Below are 20,498 nucleotides of genomic sequence, written 5' to 3' on the forward strand. Positions count from 1 at the left end.
AGCCCTTCTTCAGGCAACTGCAATTCTCTTGGGAGACTCTCTGTGTTGGTCTCACACTCCTACCTACGTCGAGCTGATATTCACCAGGAAGGCATCCAAAACCTGAAAAAAAATCTTTGTAATCTTCTAGGTCCTGTTTGGCTGTCAATGGCTGGGGCACTTGAAATGCTGCAGATCATTTTGATATGTATAAGGTCAGCTGTCCAAGCTTTAACGCACTTCTGCTCGAGATACGTGGAATTTCCTTAATGACTATTATCTAGTAGTTCAGATCTTTGTTCTTTCCATTGCATGGGCTCCTGGCTTCATTTGGTCTGCTGGGACAACTATCATTCCATCATATAGCCTAACGTTTGCCATCGATGGCTTCATTTTTGGGTAACCACCTTGAGCCACTTTGCAAAGTTCTGTGAAGCTCATGATATTACACATAGCACCCAGTGTTTAATTCACACTTCACATTCACTTGATGCTCTCCTTCTATAGTTAGCATTCGCAACTACAAGTCACAAACCACTTACTACCATGAGCTTGGAAAATTCCAACTTTGTGTCGAGTGATTTGTCAGAATAACCAGCTGACATCTCTCTAGGAACAATCATTATAGACTTGCATTGCTTCTGTCTAATTAAATGCTTGTGTGTAAAGTGATGTAGCTTTGTGCAGTTACAGCAGTGCTTTCCTAAAGCTGATCATGCATCCTTTTCTTTTGTGAGAAGTTCTCCACAATATTAACAATTTGTATTCTGGCTGCTGGATCTACAACAAATATTTCCTCTTTTCTTCTTGAGCTCTGGAGTTACACACACACTGTTTGAGAATATGTCACCATCATTGAATTCCCTTCTATCAATATCCTGGTTACCAGAAGCTCAACTGTGGCTAGAAGAGTAGATCAGAGGTTCAGAATACTACAGTGAGTAAAGCATCTCCATGTACAAGATACAAGTTAAGAGTGTGATGGAACAGTTCCCACTCGCCTGGATGGATGTCATTCCAACAACACTCAAGAAGCATGACACCATGCAGCTCATTTGATTGGCACCATATGCACAAATATTCACTCCCTCCACCACTGACGGTCAGTAGCAGCAGTGCGTACCACCTACAAGACACACTGCAGAAATTCATCAAAGATTTTTAGACAGTACTTTCCAGATCCACAACCACTTACATTTAAAAGGACAAAAGCAGCAGATACATAGGAACACCACCACATGCAAGTTTCTCTCCAAGCCACTCACCATCCTCACTTGGAAATATACCACTCATTGCCACTGAGTCAAAATTTTGGATTTCCTTCCCTAATGACATTGTGGATTGACCGACAGCATATGGACCATAGCAATTCAAGAAGGCAGTTCACCACTACCTTCTCAAGGGCAACTAGGGATGGGCAATAAATGCTGGCCAGTCAGTGACACCACATCCCACGAGTGAATTAAAAAAAACACTAGAGAGTTCCAAATAGGTCTTCAAGGAAGTCAATAGCTGTCCAGTCCAGTTTTTTGCTCCTCAATGAGTTTTATGAGGCAGAAATTCTGTTGCTGGCATTTTCTACATGATTCTTGAAAACAACCATCCACAGGAATGTCTTCATCTAACCTGATCATAATAACTTTAGAAACACTTCAATATAACGTCATTTCTCTGAATTATTTTAGCTTTGACATTGGACTCTATGAATTGTGAGAGTCGTTTCTATTCGAAGATCCTGTTAGTTTCTCATTTATCTGATTGCTCTTATCAAAATCCCAAAGTTCCTCAGTTTCTTTCTGAAGAACAGGATTGAGAAACAAAGTTTCAAATGGCAAAAACTGCCATAATAAGTAAAATCATAAAGTGCTCTTTACAAAAAAAGCACAAGACATATGACACACAGAGGAAATCTCAATGTCTCCGTAGAACAACACTGTTATGGATTACAATCATTATGACATCTGGATCTTGATTAATTTGTGAGAGCAAATTATATGGCAAATGGGTCACCACACAATCCACCACATACTAATTAGCAAAAATACCGCTCTGCCAATTATTTTCAGAGTTTACTTTACCACTGATTCTGACTGATGCCAGTACTGTGAAATTATTCAAGATTGTGAATAAATGGTATCAAACGAGACATTATCTACAGGAAGTTTACTTAAAGTCCATTGAGCTCTGTCAATAGACAGGTCCTGGTTAAATAAACAGTTCTGGTTTCTTGTGTGTGTCATGTGAGTGAAAGTTTAGGATGCTAAAATAAGTTTAATTATCAAAGGAATGAAGTCAGTAAGAATGTTTTAATTTGTTTGTGATAACAAAAAGTCATGCTTAAACCTCAATGAAATACTAGGGATTAATGATGTTCCATCTTACTTGCATCCATTGGTGGTACATCGACCTCGGCCAGAGCACAATTTGTAGCATGCAGGGCCAATGTAAACTGCAGAAGGAATAAAACATCCCAAAGATCAAACTATTGCAATGTCAGCTTGAACTAAAGTTGGTTTACAAAATTGGCAATAGGAATAAACTGGAAAACCATGTGACATTGATAAAAAGTTACCCTGAATAACAAAGATTATCTGTTTTGTCCTCTACAACTGAAGATTTTGTTAACATTTATGAACAGGAAGAATTCATCAAAAGAAATATGAACAGTGATATGGTTGATGCCAAACGTTTGTGCCACTATTATTTAATCAATTTTTTAACATTTATTTTCTGTTACTATTCCTCTACTGAAGGAAACAACTAATTTGTTTTTAAAATTTCACAGGCAACTTTCACTCTCTAATACTTCACAAGTGTGGCCACTTTTTCAGACAAGATTGTGATTGTTGCTGTGATGGTAGATCACACGCAGAGTTCAGGCAAGAGTTTCTGTCTGGTGGTCAGGAATGAGAACCATGGCCAGCTGTTTTCCAGTGCAGGGACAATATCGGGCTTGGAAAATCAATCTCAACATATTCTCACCCTGACCAATTTTGATCAGGAATACGGAACTTTCCCGTTTGTCTGGTTGAGTTTTAAACAAAGGTGGGGAGAAAGTGAGGTCTGCAGATGCTGGAGATCAGAGCTGAAAATGTGTTGCTGGAAAAGCGCAGCAGGTCAGGCAGCATCCAGGGAACAGGAGAATCGACGTTTCGGGCATAAGCCCTTCTTCAGGAATGAGGAAAGTGTGTCCAGCAGGCTAAGATAAAAGGTAGGGAGGGGGGACTTGGGGGAGGGGCGTTGGAAATGCGATAGGTGGAAGGAGGTCAAGGTGAGGGTGATAGGCCGGAGTGGGGTGGGGGCGGAGAGGTCAGGAAGAAGATTGCAGGTTAGGAAGGCGGTGCTGAGTTCGAGGGATTTGACTGAGACAAGGTGGGGCAGGAAGGGTTTATGCCCGAAACGTCGATTCTCCTGTTCCCTGGATGCTGCCTGACCTGCTGCGCTTTTCCAGCAACACATTTTCAGGTTTAAACAAAGGTGTACATTTAAACCATGAGCCACTTAGAGATACTGTTTTCCCTAAAACATTGTTTTAATAAAAGACAATACTAACTAAAATCATTGTTAAAAAGATTGCTGTGATATATAGTAGCATATCTGTGGGACTTCAGCAATCATTAATATTCATAATAGAGATTTTCAATAAAATAGACTGATAATTCAAATAAACCAAATGAAAAATGCAAGAAAGTAAGTAGCTGAATATGATCACTTGCAATCATGCTAATTTTCAAATATTCTTTTCAATTTCAAAAGCTGAATGTTACTAACCGTTGTCAATTGCCCACATATTTCCAGCGACAGGGCCCATCTGGCTCCAGCGAAACCTGGTCCCAGTGGTGAGTGCTGCATATGGCAGAGGAATGGTTATACGGCTCCACCTTTAACACAAGACAACATACATGTTATAAAATGACCTCTTCAATATTAACATTTTTATTAGTTCAGTGATTTCAAAAATGTGCAAAAGTATGGCATGGAGAGACACATTCTCATCTGACTGAACAGTTACTGAGCCAACTAAGTTCCTTGATCACTCTCATTTAACTTCTTTTCAACTATTTCAGCTCCACTGTGCAGCTTGCTACTGGTGGAGTGGCATGAAGGAGGGAGGTGAGGTGTAGTGAGAGGGATCGAGAAAGGGAAGAGTCATTCTACATTAAAGTGTAGTCATTTAAAGTTTTTAAGAATCAAAGATAATAATGGAATTTAAGTTAGATTCTTACCCACTATAGTTTTCAGAAGAATAAACAGAGCTGTGGGGATGGTGTGGGCCTGTGCATAGATCAGGCAAACATTCCATGTGCAGTAGAGACCACGATCGTCCATGATTTGTCGAAAACTCCAGACTTATGCTGATATCGCAGAAACAAAATTTTTAAAAATTGAATCATCATCACTATCCAACACAAAGAATGATTTAGTAGAGTTAACTGGGGCCAAGGAACTATTAAATTCAGGCTATAAAACCTATGGAGTCTTATACAGCATCAGCAGAGATAATGGGAGCTGACAGGAATTGTCCAGAGAATTTCTGAAAAGTTTCAAACATTTGCAAAGGAAGGGCAATTGATCCCAAGTAAGTTATTTTTCTGAACAGGTGCAATGACCAAAGAATCCATGTATCCTGTTAGACTTTGAGATGAAGTCTTGTAGAGTAAGGGTAATGTCCCTGTCTGTGATACATAAACTCTGGTTTTGAGTCCCACTCGAGGGTTTGATGGCCATAGAAGGTATTTAAAACATGCAGAAGCAGCTTTATTTCCAACCCTCAAATGCTTTTGCTATGCTTTTGGCAGGTGGTAGATGCAGAAGAGTCTCCTGGTTAGCCCTGTGGAGTGACCATTTTCAAGGGATAACAGGCTAATAACATGCTCCTGGAAAAAATGAAAGCAAAAGTTTTGTCTGCCTCATACCCCACTACAGTTAAGAAAAAGATCAATTTTGCCTTATATAAGCAAAATATGGGTGAGGACCCTTACATTTGCAGATAATCGGCCCAATCATGCAAATATTTCTCAATCATGCAACAAAAGTGTGGGCTTGGGCAGATGGAGATTCCGCCTCATATTCCAGGTATAATTCCAGGTCTGTGCAGCTCTAGGTCTCCGATTTGGGCTATATCTTGTTTTTCTGGTGACACCCCTAGATATTCTGAATTTAAACTTGTGTGTTGAGCAACAGTCTGCAGCTATGTTTATTTAAACAAGAAAGCATGTCACTGAAAGCAGCTACTAGTGAAGTTTTAGTTAGTGCAGATAGTTTCAGAGCTTTTCACGTTATATAATTGACAACTTTAACAATCACACCAATGGGTGTTCAATAGTAATGGAAATTATCCAATCATGAAGCACAGCAGTAATGATTCATTATTGTTTGGAGAAATGAAGATGCTTGTTACTTCAGTTGTGTGCAATTTCTGAATTTTAGGAAGTGAGGACTGCAGATGCTGGAGATCAGTCAAAAAGTGTGGTGCTGGGAAAGCACAGCCGGTCAGACAGCATTCGAGGAGCAAGAGAGTTGATGTTTTGAGCATAAGCTCTTCATCAGGAATGTGCCTGACCGGTTGTGCTTTTCCAGCACCACACTTTTTGACTGCAATTTCTGAATGCGTAATAGCTCAATAATAATAAAGAAAACTCAATCCAGTGATCAGAGGGTTAAACCTGGGTCTTTTCTGGTCTGCAGGGCTTATAGTCACAATTGGCAAGACGTTTACTCTTGGGCCATCATAAGGGACTATGTACCATGTTATACGCTGTTAAGCAAATTGCCCAAGCTAAGAAAATGTTACCAGGTGATTAACATGCTGCTACCTGTTGCCTGGTTGAAGAGATCCACAGCCCATATTGATAGAAAACTCTGCTAAGTGAGAAGGTGATGGTGGCATGACAGGTAGAATGTGGAAGAAGTCTACAGCCCACACATTCCTGTTCAATCCTCGGTGGCTCTTCTGTTTCAAGCAGAACATTGTGGCAGATGTTTGGAGTTCTGGACTGATAGCAACTGAAACTAGGGTTGGTTTCTGCAAATAATACCAATAGGTTAAAAGGCAGACACTCTTTTATTTCTTTAATTTAAACCCATGTGTGTGCAGAGACTATTGCCATGTTTATACATTCATTGAAGTTAGCCAGACACTGTCAAGTATTAGACATCCAGGGGAAACATAGTAGTAAAAATATTGATGACTGTTAAGGATCTTGGGTACACTGCTATTGTATCAAAGAAAATTTCACATTTCACACCCTTTCTGATCTGAGACAGACTCTTGGAAACAAGTAAGATGGGACAAAATGAGGGAGTAAAGTTGTAGATGTTACCCCCTGGTTGATTAACTCTGTAATGTCACAGTTGACAAAGGGTCAGGAAATTGTCTTATTTACACCAAATGGTTGAAGTGGGGCCCAAATCGTCAACATTAACTTTATATGGACACAAGTTAAAGTTTCTGCTTCTAAATTATAGTTAAGAAGGAATAACAGCACTGATTTATATTTGTATATATAATGCTTTTAACATAATTAAATATCCCAAGATGATTCACAGAAGCATCATGCAACAAAATATAACAGCATGACACATAGGAAGGAAGATATTTAATTTGGTAACCCTATAGAATATGCTGTCACTATCTTAACTGTCCGGATGGGTAATGCAGCAGTTGATACTCATTGATTTACAACAATCACAAGGAAGAGCACAGATGAACTTATAATGACTACAATTTTGTTGTTTAGAGCCCTTGCTTTGGATTGATTATGTCTGTTGGGTGGATTGTGGTGTAAATTAGCAGCAATAGAATAGGTTATATCCTCTACTCGTAGAGGGAGTTCTTGGTCCCTGCATCCTCAGTGATACTATGGTATTGAGTTATAATCATTAACCTTTGGGCAATGAGATGCTACATAGAAAAAAGTTCCTTTGCTCATCCTAAGTAACTAATTGTTCTGTAATAAAAGATTTATATGCATGTACAAATATTAACATTGAAAATCCTCAATAATTTGCAGTCATAAAGTACATTTTCTTATTGGTTAAAGTTACGAATACTTGAATTTTTTAAAAAAGAATCTTAATTAATTTTCTGGTCTCCCTGGGTGCACACCTCCTATGACAGCAATTCCAGTTTGTCACCTGCATGTAGATTACTCGCAAAGCTGTTCATTCATATGTGGCTGATGAGTAATGGCAACAGCAGAGAACTCTCTCTTCACTTTTCCATTGTCCTGGAGAATCTGACCTCACTCTAACTACCGCACTACTTTGCAGATGTGGCAGTGATTAGAAATTTGGGCAATGCAGAAATTAGAGATTGAACCTGTATCCCATTTCTATAACATTATGTTTCCTGACCTTACTTTCATTGAATGAATGAGCTCGAAGATAAACTGTTCATTTAAGATCCTGGTATCATGGTGTGGGAGGATCTATGCTATCCATACACACTCAAATACACATTACACACATATTACAATAAAACACTGATTAATTAAAGTTGGGCAAGCAATTCCACTTACCCTGTAAGATGAAAAAGGCAACACATCTAAAACATGCTCTTTTCTACCCTCAACCATGGCATAGAGCGTGACATCGTGTTCATATGAATCCCCAGGATTACATGAACTACTCCCTGATAGAAAGAGATACAATTTATTTCCAGTGTAAACATGGATACCAGGAAAAACTACCTAATGACACAACTTCTGGGCATACTATATGCCAATATAAATTAGTCAATGTTTACTTCAATTTTTATTATGACTCTTTATTTGGCCTGGTTTATCAATGCAACAAAATAATATTATTCCATCAATTTAGCATTTTATACATGTATAATTCCAAAGAGATCCCAAACAGAGTGAATTTGCCAAGTGGTGTATTATTAAGTGTCAATATCTCCTGTGAAGTATGTTCTCTGGTTAATATTTAACTCATATTTACTGTGCTAAGATTTAAAGTCTCGTAAAAAATTAAAGTCGTTGGCCTTAGGCAGGGAAAAGAATATTGTTAACCAAACCTATTCAGAAGGCCATTTTTAGAATACTGCATACAATTCTACTTGCCCTTCTATAGGAAGGATGTTGTTAAACTTGAGAGGGTGCAGAAAAGATTTACAAAGATGTTGCTTGGACTAGAGGGTTTGAGTTATAGGGAAAGGATGAATAGACTGGGTCTTTTTCTCCCTGGAATGTCGCAGACTGAGGGGTAACCTTATAGAGGTTTGTAAAGTTATGAGGGGCATAGATAAAGAGTCGAGGTCCTTTTCCGAGGGTAGAGGAGTCCAAAACTACAGAGCATAGGCTTAAGGTGAGAGGGGAAAGATTTAAAAAGCACGTGAGGTGTAACTTTTTTACGCAGAGGGTGGTGCATGTATGGAAGATCTGCCAGATGAAGTAGTGAAGGCGGGTATAATTACAACATATACCATTTGGATGGGTATATAAATAGGAAGGTTTAGAGGATATGGGCTTTTAAATGATTTGCAGGTAGGGATCATTTTTAATATTTTCAAATTTGCTGATGACACCAAACTGGGAATAAAAATAATGAGGAAGATATAAGGAGTCTTCAAGCGGACTTGGATAGGTTAAGTGATTGGGACAGAATATGGCAAGTGGAATATAACATGAATGAGGGTGGAGCTATTCACTTTGGCAGAAAAAAATACCCAGAAAGGCAAAATATTTCTTAAGTGGTGAGATATTGGGAAGTGCGAATGTTGAAAGAGATCTAGGTGTCCTTGTCCATGGGTCACCAAAAGCTGGCAGCAGGAAGAAAGCAATAGGAAGGCAAACTATATGTTGACATTCATTTCAAGGGATTTGAATACAGTAGTAAAGCCACTTGCTGTAATTGTATACAACCCTTGGTGAGACTGCACCTGGAGTACCTTATAGAGTTTTGGTTTCCCTATCTAATGAAGGATATGCCTGACAAAGAGAAAGTTCAACGAAGTTCACAAGATTAATCTCTGGGATGGTGGCATTGTTTTATGAGAAGAAATTGAGGAAACTGGTTACATTATCTCCAGAGTTTTGAAGAATGGGGGGTGATCTCATTGAAACTTATAAATTCTTCTGTGGTTGAGGCAGAATAGATGTAGATGAGTTGTTTCCCTTGAGTTCTCGACTCAAGAGTATAATCTCAAATAAGGAATAAGATTGTTTAAGGTAGAGAAGCAGAGGAATTTCATAGCAAGGGTAACAGATCTTTGAAATTACATACCTCAGAAAGTATGAAAGATCAATAACTGAATATGTACAAGACAGAAACTGATAGGTTTCTGGAGACTAATGGCAATGTGGATAGAAGATCAGTAATAGTCTAATTGAATGTTGGGACAGATAAATGGGCTTAATGGCACATTTCTTTTCTTAATTTATCTGTTTTTAAAGTAGCCTAATATTAAGGACAATTGCAAGATTGCTGGATGTTGAATGTACCATGTCTCTACACTGAATAAATCAGAACTAAAAGATATATCAGAGGAAAGTCTTGCAATACAGTTCTAGATTGTAAAATTCAAAATTCAAAACAGAAGTATAGAGTCTTGGTCTCAAGTCTGTGGCCATTCATATTTGTCCCTAATGAGAAGGAGAAAATTCCAGAAAAATAGGAGGAATTAAAGAAAAAAGCCTATACCTTGTTGGGGTCTTGTATTAAGTATTTATTTTGTACAAACATTGCTATTCATTCCCAAGAGTGATTTAATCATTTTTTCTATTTGGTGTGCATGTACTGCCCAATATTCAAACACATTGTAGCAGAGTTAAGGATATATCAGCATATTTCTTTTGTTTTATGTTATTTCATTTACATATGGAAGAGAATGATTTTCTGCACACGTGCTTCACCAAGCTTTTTGAAAGTGACCAAGAAAACATTTTTTAGATGAAAATTAAAGTATTTTATTTCGAAGCAATTGAATATACAGCACAACCAAATATAATCATGCTCCATTACGTTTCCTTCTTTTCTGTTCACTCACCCATGCTGAAGTAAAATCTGAGGTTTCCATCATTAGTTGTATCCAGATATGGTGTGCAAATACTTCTGTCTCCATCTTTGAGGAACACAAGAGATGAGCCTGACTCCACTATACCACACTCAGTGCCAATGACAGCTCCTGAAATTTCCCAGCTGTAGAGAGAAAGAATGCAATAATCAGCCAGATTGGACTGCTTCTGCTTTGCACTTTTAATTACAGCCACAACAACACTTTCCTTTATAAACATCAACAGCAATACACAAGAGCTGAAAATTGAGCAAATATAGTTTTACATGAGGTTGTCCCAACATAATCTGACAGGCTTGATGAAAATAAGTATTCGGAATGTTAATGTAAACACATTTTTATTAGTGCTGGGCAAGGAATGAAACATGAACCTGGGTTTAAAGGATACAACTTGCGGAATGTGAATTTGCTAACAGATATTTGAGTGAACAGAATAACTTTTTTCTATAGAAAATGTTTACAACAAAGTGACATTGATGATTTTCAGAAATAAATACCTGGATTAACAAGTGATTCTAAATACTATACCAGGTTAGAAAGGGATTAAGTTGATGATTTGCACTGCAAAACAAATCACTAATTGGAGATCTGGTCAGTCCAGACGAAAGATAAGAGCGTGTCTAACTGCACAGATTACAATAGGTCAGTAGTTTAAACAGCAAGACTTTTCTCTCATAGATCTGTTTAAAAGCTTCATGTCAGTGGAATCCTGGATTCTCAACCAGAAGTCATTGTTTGTGTACCAATGCTGAATTGAACATCGATATCAAGTTCTGACATTTATTATAAGAGAAAGAGACAAAGAAAATAAACTCAAATGCCAAATGCTGGAAATGAAACAGAAAATCCTAGGAATGCACTGGTTTGTTAGTTAGCCCCTGTAAGAAAGATATGCTCATATTTTGATGAGGCCATTAATCAGATACAGATATCAAGAAATAAAGAATCTGCATTTATACAGTACCTTTCACAACATAACATGATAATAGTGGGCAAATAAAAATGATCCTAATTTTGATTAATTAATTAAAGTTTGTTTTTAAAATTTCAAAATACTTTTATCATTTGCCAATATTGTTGACTTTTGTTTTAATACCTTACACGGATCCACTCAACCGTACACGCTGCCACTGAAGTTGGACAGTTTTTATCTACACAGCATTCAAAAAAAATATACAAGTAATTGTAAAGAAAATCTACAGTAAGCATGTTCTTTGCTGGGGACAATAATTCTAAACTGCCTCCATATCTTCAATAATAATTAACACTTACATGACACCTTTACTACAGTCCTCAGGCACTGCATAGAGCAGGAGAGGGAAGCCATCAACAAACAACAATAGAAGAGTTACATAGATATTACAGAATGAAAACAAGTGGTTAGGTCCAACTAATTCATTTTGCTGTTCACTCTCCACCACAAGTGATGCTCTAACGTAATTTCCATGTTCTGATTTCCTTTTATTCAATTCTTCTTCAATCACCAATCCAACCTATTTTTAAATACTGGTGGCTGAACTGTCAATTGGCTGTGGGTGTGCCACAATATTGGGTTAGGATGCAGAAGTGCACCTCATGACAGGGTCTTGACCTTTCAACAAAATTTCAGCTCCATGTTACTGTTGCACTAACTCATGTACTGCATTCTACAGCATTATTATGCTTGGTGTCAAAATCTTAAGAAGAATTTGGATAGGCAATTGAAGGCATAGCTAAAGAGCTAGATTTTGAGTAGGTTTATAAAACTGGAGAATGTTTCGGACGTCAAAGCTGAGACAGCTATGGTTGCCAGCTATTGGACAGCAAAGGGAGAAGGGATGCACAAGGAATTAATCTGAAGGCTGGAATGTATTAAAAAGGGCATGGAGGTGGATGGGATTCCTGAATGAGACAAGCAAAGAATACAGAATAAGTTGCAAATGAAGATAATAATATAGATGGCGGTTATGGATAAAACAACAGTGTTAAGGGTCCGCATGTAAATTGAACTACACAAGGAGGTAGCTACCTCATTGGTCTGACCTTTCTAAGCATTCAGAATTTGTACACATTTTTAATTCATTGTGATGATAGAAAACAGTAATTAGTCTTAAGGGAATGATCGCTGTAAACAACTGTTTGTAGTAAAAACATAAATCCATTATTCAGGCAGTTCCAATTTTGCTACAAATAGAAGAGAACAAATATTTCCCTTCAAATACTGCAAAAGCTGGAAATATGAAATTTTCCCCTACACTACATGCAGAATAGAAAAAAATTAAAATTGCTTATATCTCAAATATTATAGATTCTCAGAGTTAACTGAAAATTAAAATCTCTAGGGAAAGTGTTGCGTGGATATCCTTATGCAGTCAATTGAATGAGGGTAGGCACTGAGGATAGGTAAAGGGAATTAAATTCCCTATGCTGTCAAGTGCTTTTTTTATGAGTGAGTGTAAAGAAAACCTTTCAGCGAAACTATGCAGCAGAGAACTGAGAGAAGATGATTTAGTTTTTTTCATACTATGAAGTGAATAGTTGTGTTTATTTCCTTCTGAAGTTGTAATAGCAATAAAGAGTTAAAATATTATTTCCAAAGGATCCTTTACATCCCACCACCAATACTTAATTCTTTCTCTCAGCAAATTTCTTTGTAATGCAGCTGCATTTTAAATATGTATGTTTGGGGCTAATGCAACTCTCTTTTGAATCTCACTTATCCCCTAGATAACTGTACACATATTCAGAATACTGGAGATAACAAGCACTTACCCTGCAGGCTGACTTTCAAACTCTTCCACCCACTGTGTTACAATGCCTTCAGTCCAAAGATCAACATCCCTGGTTGTTACAAAGTTAAAATCAGTGCCCTCAGTCCCATGGAAATACATGGAGTTACCATCGGATTGACAGCTATGCTGTGGAGAGAGAGATAGAGTGCATTACAAGGACTCAGGACACTAGTTTGTAACCACAACAAACCAGGTTTCAACAAAGAGAATTTTGAAGAGAAATTTCAATTATTTATTCATTATTGCCTTAAGCATGAAGACAAATTATAATGACAGCATCACGGTTAAACACCCCAGCAGCTCAATCCCTCAGTCCAAGTATCATTCTGATAAATAGAATATTTATTTTTGTGAGCGTTTAGTAGCCTGTTTATTTAAAGCCGTAATAAACTGAAAATTATCCATTTCTATAACCACAACCATTTTAACAATAAATTTTTGTTGATTTCAGTAATTTCAAGTTTCTCATAACTATGTTTTTTAAATTTTGCACACCACTCTTCTTCAATCCACACTAATCTATGACTTTAATAGCTCTTTTATTTTGTGCGGTGTACAGAATACAACGTATAGGTTTGTTTTAGCTAAAGCCTTTGAAATTCTACTAATGCCTATTTGGTCTTCTACTTTAAACCTCTGCAAGCAACATCAAAAATTCTTTTGGGCTTTGTTATGGCTTCATACAGCTGCTTTCTACTTTCAAGGAATTATATATTGGATCCCCTTGGTCTCCATTCAGCCACACCCTTTGAGTATCTTTCCATTTCTGTACACTTGATTTTCCTTCCACAACATATTATCATGTGCTTCTCCACATTAAATCATTCCTTCCATTTGTCCTTCCATTTTGCTAATCTGTTAGTGTCCTCCTGAAGCCTTTAGCAGCTTATTTGGCCAGACAGCCGATGTGGATTAGGTGAATGATGGGGTTTGATCATGAGGATCAAGCTGGAGTGGATTCAGGACTTGCTGTACCCGTGGTGAACAATATGACGTGATGGATCGGACTTGCCTTTGGGCAGAAAACTGAAGTACTTGGACAGACACATGAACAGGCACGGAATAGAGGGATACAGACTACGTGCAGGTAAATGGATTAGTTTAGAATGGCTTCATGGTACACTGAGGGGCCTATTTCTGTACTGTGCTGTTCTATATTCTATAAGATTAAGAAATTAATTTTATCATTAAATCTGTGCATCATCAATACATTGAAATAATTATTAAGCTAACAGTTTGACTAAAAAGGAAAATTTTGTGGCATGATGCTTCATGTTATTAATAATTTGTTCATACAATGATGCAAATCAGTGAATCACCTTACCAAACTGTAAAGGTGGCAATCTATTTAATATGTAAGTTCAGTCATTTTGCTTCATGTTCATGTGAAACATTCATGAAATGATATTTCTAACTTTAAAATAAATTTGGCCATCTAGCATTGACAGGTCTATTAAGGTAAATCTGAATTGTTCCTATACATCTTACACCTGAAATGGTGTATCAATAGAAAGGATACATCGTTTTGTGAACAGAAAATCTCACAGCACTCACACAATGTTTGTGGAATAGCAGATGTAGTTGTGTCACCCCTAGAATATCTCACTTCAATTTATCCTGGAGCCATATGAATAATAGATCATTTCCATCTGATGACTTTTAAGAACATGTCAGGGGTGAAATGAGTTCCAGCAGACTGAATTCAATGGTGAACGAGATAATATTTAAAAGGACAGTAAAACAAATATATGGCTTATATTTTGGCAGATTGGAAAGGGCTCACTATTAACCACACCTACCATCTGTCTTTCTAACAGCTTGTAATAATTTAGACTAACTTGCATATTAAAATAAAATAGCAAGGCCATCTTGTGCTAGTGCTAGTGAAATGATTATTTCTAACATAACTCAAATTTAGACAGAAAGCCTGGAGGTGAGTTAGTCCTGAAAGGACAGTAAGAAATCCAGAGGACAACACTGAAATACAACAATACCAACAGAAGCAAGAATCTGTTTATTTGTATGAATGAACTTGTGACATCAAAGTTATGACAACTGTTCAACACAAGGAGAGAAGCCATGGATAGGATAGTCATATCTAAGAGCGTGAAGATAAATGGGAGTAACTGGAGGTTACTGGAATGCAAAATAAAACCTTTAAATTCGTTTTTAACTCACTTTTAAATATTTCATCCAAGAAATATTAAATCCCTTGAAGTGGTACAGAAACCCATCATGATAACTGCCAAAATTCAAAGAAACATGTTGAGAAACAGACTTTTTAGCTTTGGAAAGGAATGAATGTCAGGGATCCTCCAAGGTGCACTGAAGATATTAATAATATAGAAGAGGCAGATCCAGAAGATTACTACAAAATAAGCTGCTGTACTTTAACAGCAGAGTAGAAAATGATGAAATTTCGGACAGATGCTGACAATTTCTTATCTATACAAAAGAGATGAACACACAAGGTAGACTCCAACATATGATAACGAATAATGGCAAAATCTTGAAATCAGCTTTAAAAATGAGTTAGCTGCCGAATAGGGAACTGTAGGTTATTTCTGCATAGATGGACAAGGGAGAGCTTAAGCATCCTCATATCCATCCTGTGACCACAGAGACAGAAAAGGTAGAACTAAGGTCACAGGGGAAAGTAGGTTACACAGAGATACACAGAGCTGACAGATTAGGAAGATAAGTGGTCAAACAAAACCATTGTACAATGACACAAGAATAAACAAAAATAACACCAAAACATCATTTCACATTATTTACAATTGAGGTAACTTATTTATTCTATGGATGCCTAATTGAAGTGGAAGATTTGGAGACAGGGAAAATCAGCACTTAGAAATTCTGAGCATTGTACAGGTGATGAATGACGATGCTCACAGACAAGACAGAAACATAAGGATTACAGGGAATATCAAACTAAAGAAAGAATGAAAAAAAACTAAAAATCAATGATGAAATTAGAATCTGACAGTGCAGATAATGATAGAAAATTAACAGTTTTAACAAAGTCATAAAGGCTGAAACAAAGCTAGATAGTTAAACTAAATAAAATGGAGGAACAGGAATATAAAACAAAAATTCTTAATAATAATGAACGAAATAAGAGAAGTAGGTGAGTGGGAAAATCAAGATGACAAATGTGGATGAAATATAATTTGAAATAAATCAATGTTGAATGATAAATAAAAAGATGTAAATAAAAATGATAGAACATCCCTCCTGGTTTTTATAAACATCACTCCTGGATGGGCGGATGAGAGATAATAGTTGGACTTTTATCAGATTGACCAAGGTCTTGCCGAAAAGTACGAGAATTGGTATTGAATGCCTGCTAATTCCATGAGGAACACCATCAGTCATTCCCCACACATGGTGATTCCAGCAGTGGCACATCACGTTGATCCATAGGCTGGACCAGGCTGCATCTTTTGATATTTTGCTTTGCCATCCCAGCCAGTGATTCCAGGCTCACAGTATTGCTACAACGCAGTGCCATTTAGTGCGGACACAAAATCAAGAAGCTTGTCATTGTTGTCAGCATGCCTCAGTCAGGTCGAGGGGATTAGCTTTTGCTCTTCGGCTACTGATACAGTAAGTCATGGGCAACTTTTGATACCAGTCCAGGCCCTGTTCAGGGCTGTCAGAATCAGGGTCTCCACCTCATTAGGGATGAGAAGCCAAATGACAGGCAGCGCGTGACCCATCTTGACTTCTTCTGCCCTATTGTGTGCTGTTTTCTTCATGGAATATTAGAGATGGAAGTATTATGAGAGGCGAAAGTTGGTGACATAGCTATTGCTGTTGGTGTAGGTGGGGAGGTGTCTTAAGGGAGTGAGTAGGCTGTGCTAAGGACAGCAGGATTACCTTTGTCGGTGTTGGGATGTGTAACGGAGAAGCAGTGGCCTAGTGGTATTATCTATTAATCTAGAGACGCAAGTAATGTTCTGGGGCCTCGAGTTCAAATCCCCCATGGTAGATGGTGGAATTTGATTTTAAGAAAAAATTCTGGAATTAAGAGTCTAATGGTGACTATAAAACCATTATTAATTGTTGGAAAAACCCATCTGGTTCACGAATGTCCTTTAGGGAAGGAAACTGTCATGAAACTTACCTGGACTGGTCTATATGTGACTCCAGAACCATAGCAGTGTAATTGACTCTTAACTGCCCTCTGGGCATTTAGGAATGGGTAACAAATGCTGGCCTATCCAGTGACATCTTCATCCCACGAATGAATAAAAAAAAACAGCAAATGGGGAAGATGTTGCAGGCAATGGTGAAAATGGTAAAGCATAGAAGGTGGATACAGAGGCAGATTGAGGGTGAGGTATGAGAGAAGAGATGGTGACAATTACTCTGGAAGAGGGGAGAAGGTCTGGTGGCATGGTCTGGTGTCATGACTACTATCCTGGGGGTTTGGAGGGAACTCCACATTGGCATCACCCTATCCAGCAGGGCCTCCAAGTCCATGGTCATAGAGCAAAGCAGTGACTTCTCACGATCTGCCACGTCTGGGGCCTATGTCAGCAAACATGCATGGCAGTTCTGAACTGACAGTGCTTGTCCAGGTGCACAATGGGCTTTCAAAGATTACGTGGGTACAAGTGACCCGCGTGTTTTGATGGATATCTGTCAAGTGGAGAGTTGTTTGGGAAGGGTGCATGGAAAAGTCGGGCAGAAATCGAACTTAAGATACGTCATGGGAGAGGTAGGTGTTTAATGAGGCAAGTTTGTTGCAATGATAGTGGGTTCTCTGGTAGTAATTTTCCTGGAATCCTTAGATTCTGGAGAAGTACAAGATGTGTGGAAAACTGCCAATGTACTACATTTATTTAAAAAGGGAAACAAATGAAAAAAGGTTACTATAAGCCAACTAGCTTAATGACTGTTATTGGGAAAATCTTATTGGCTATTATAAAGTATGTAATAGCAAAACATTTAGAAATGCATAATATGATCAAGCAGAGTCAGCTTGATTAAGAGAAATCATGTCTGAGAAATTTACTAGAATTCTTTCAGGGAGGTAAAATGCAAGATCGATAACACAGAAGCATTGGGTGTAATATATTTAGATTTTTGAAGGTGTTTGATAAGATACCACACATTAGTCTACTTAATAAGACAAGAACCATTGTGTTGAAGATTGTATACAGCACAGATAAAGGTTTGGCTAACCTACAGAGAATTGGAATAAGAGGGACATTTTCAGGATGGCAACCTGTAACCAGTAGAGTGCCACAGGAATCAGTTCTGGGCAACAATTATTTACAATATATATTAATGATGTGAATGAGGCAAGGGCATGTACTATAGAGAAGTTTGCAGATGACACAATAGATTGGAAGGCTAGTGGAGATGACAACATAAAAAGTCTGATGAGGGGTATACGCAGGTTAAGTGGGTGGGCAAAAATTTGGCAAATGGAATATGAGGAAATATGAAGATATCCACTTTAGCAGGAAGAATAGAGAAACTGAAAATAATTTAAATTGGGAAATCTATGGAACATAGGAATTTAGGAGTCCTAATTCATGAATTACAAAAAGCTATCATCCAAATTTAGTGGATAATAAGGAAATCAAACAGATGTTGGATTTTACTTCAAAAGGAATGGAGTCTAAAAGTAGAGAGGCTTTGCTAAAATTATACAAGGCACTGGTCAGAATACAGTTGGAATACTATGAACAGTTTTTAGCCCCTTATCAAAGGAAAGATATGTTGGCATTGGAGACAGTCCAGAGTATGTTCACTAGGTTGACACCAGGTATGAAGGGACTGTCTTACAAGGAGAGTCGGGTTGATTGGGCCTGTACTCGTTGGAAAATGAAAGAATGTGAGATGACTTTATTGAAACATATACGATTCTTAGGAGACTTGACAGGACAGATGCAGAAAGGTTATTTCTCCTGGTGTGGGAATCTAGGACCAGAAGGCATAACCTCAGAGTAAGGGGTTTTATATTTAGGACAGAGATGAGGAAGAATTTTTTTTTTCTCTCAGACAGCCATTAATCTGTTGAATGTTTTTTTAACAACAGAGCACTGTTGAGACTGGGTCGTTACGCATATTCAAGGCTGCGATGGCAGATCTTTAATTAGTAAGGGAATCAAAGGTTACAGGGAAAAGGCAGCAAAGTGGAGTTGAGGATTATTAGATCAGCCATGATCCCATTGAATGGCAGAACTGATTTGATGGGCTAAGTGGCCCACCTCTTCTCCTATGTGTTATGGTAAAGTACAGTGAGATAACCTGCCTTAGAGCAACAACAGCCTGAACAAAACACAATGCAACTCAGGCGTGGCCAAAAAAACACAAGGTTCAGCCAATGGTGTTTTGTGTCAGCATTTGTCTACTTTCTGATTCCACTTAAGTCTTAGTTATAGAGTTGAGGAGATGTATAACACAGAAACAGACCTTCGGTCCAACTTGTGGGCGGCACGGTGGCACAGTGGTTAGCACTGCTGCCTCACAAAGCCAGAGACCCGGGTTCAATTCCCGCCTCAGGCGACTGACTGTGTGGAGTTTGCACGTTCTTCCCGTGTCTGCGTGGGTTTCCTCCGAGTGCTCCGGTTTCCTCCCACAGTCCAAACATATGCAGGTCAGGTGAATTGGCCATGCTAAATTGCCCGTAGTGTTAGATAAGGGGTAAATGTAGGGGTATGGGTGGGTTGTGCTTCGGTGGGGCGGTGTGGACTTGTTGGGCCGAAGGGCCTATTTCCACTCTGTAAGTAATCTAATCTTGTCCATGCTGATCAGATATCCTAACCTAGTTGAGAGTGTGTTGCTGGAAAAGCACAGCAGATCAGGCAGCACCCAAGGATCAGAAAAATCGATGGTTTGGGTCAGAGCCCATCATCTGAAACGTCGATTGTCCTGCCCCTCGGATGCTGCTTGACCTGTTGTGCTTTTCCAGCAACACACTCTCAACTCTGATCTCTAGCATCTGCAGACCCCACTGTCTCCTAATTAATTTTAACCTTGCTGCAAAGCCTCTTCCAATGATGCCTACCTTGAAGAAGTTCTCCTCCTCTCTCTACAAAGATCTGTGAGTCCATCTCTCACCGTACTCCCCAAGTCCTCTCTTCTGCCTGGCCTCTCTCCTGATGAAGGGCTCCGGCCCGAAACGTCAATTTTCCTGCTCCTTGGATACTGCCTGACCTGCTGTGTGTTTCCAGCAATACACTCTCAACTCTGATCTCCAGCATCTGCAGACCTTACTGTCTCTTAGATATCCTCACCTAATCTAGTCCCATTTGCCAGCACCTGGCCCACATCCCTCTAAAACCTTCCTATTCATATACCCATTCAAATGTCTTTTAAATGTTTCAATTGTACCAGTCTCCACCACTTCCTCTGGCAGCTCATTCCATACATGCACCATCCACTGCATGAAGAAGTTGCCCCTTAGCCCCTTTTATATCGTTCCACTGTCACCCTAAACCTATGCCGTCTAGTTCTGGACTCCCCCACCCCAGGGCAAAGACCTTGTCTAATTATCCTATTCATGCACCTCATGATTTTATAAACCTCTATAAGGTCACCGTCAGCCTCCGACGCTCCAGCGAAAACAGACCCAGTCTATTCAGCCTCTCTCTATAGCTCAAATCCTCCAAACTTGGCAACATCCTTGTAAGTCTTTTCTGAACCCATTCAAGTTTCACAACATGCTTCCAATAGGAAGGAGACGAGAATTGCATGCAATATTTCAAAAG

At 38.5% G+C, this 20,498-nt stretch overlaps 1 protein-coding gene across 1 annotated transcript in view; it reads right to left on the reverse strand.

Annotated features, from left to right (window-relative positions):
* Positions 1-20,498, reverse strand: part of reln (reelin) — a 387,698-nt gene that overhangs the window by 197,946 nt on the left and 169,254 nt on the right. Inside the window, exons 11-17 of the mRNA XM_043713852.1 lie at positions 12,749-12,894; positions 9,971-10,122; positions 7,500-7,612; positions 5,796-6,004; positions 4,206-4,334; positions 3,751-3,860; positions 2,362-2,428 (exon numbers count right to left, since the gene is read on the reverse strand). Of these exons, the coding sequence (XP_043569787.1) occupies positions 2,362-2,428; positions 3,751-3,860; positions 4,206-4,334; positions 5,796-6,004; positions 7,500-7,612; positions 9,971-10,122; positions 12,749-12,894 (926 nt within the window). The remainder of the gene's footprint in view (positions 1-2,361; positions 2,429-3,750; positions 3,861-4,205; positions 4,335-5,795; positions 6,005-7,499; positions 7,613-9,970; positions 10,123-12,748; positions 12,895-20,498) is intronic.

Source organism: Chiloscyllium plagiosum, chromosome 23 (genome assembly GCF_004010195.1).
Source record: "Chiloscyllium plagiosum isolate BGI_BamShark_2017 chromosome 23, ASM401019v2, whole genome shotgun sequence".
NCBI classification, from domain to species: domain Eukaryota; kingdom Metazoa; phylum Chordata; class Chondrichthyes; order Orectolobiformes; family Hemiscylliidae; genus Chiloscyllium; species Chiloscyllium plagiosum.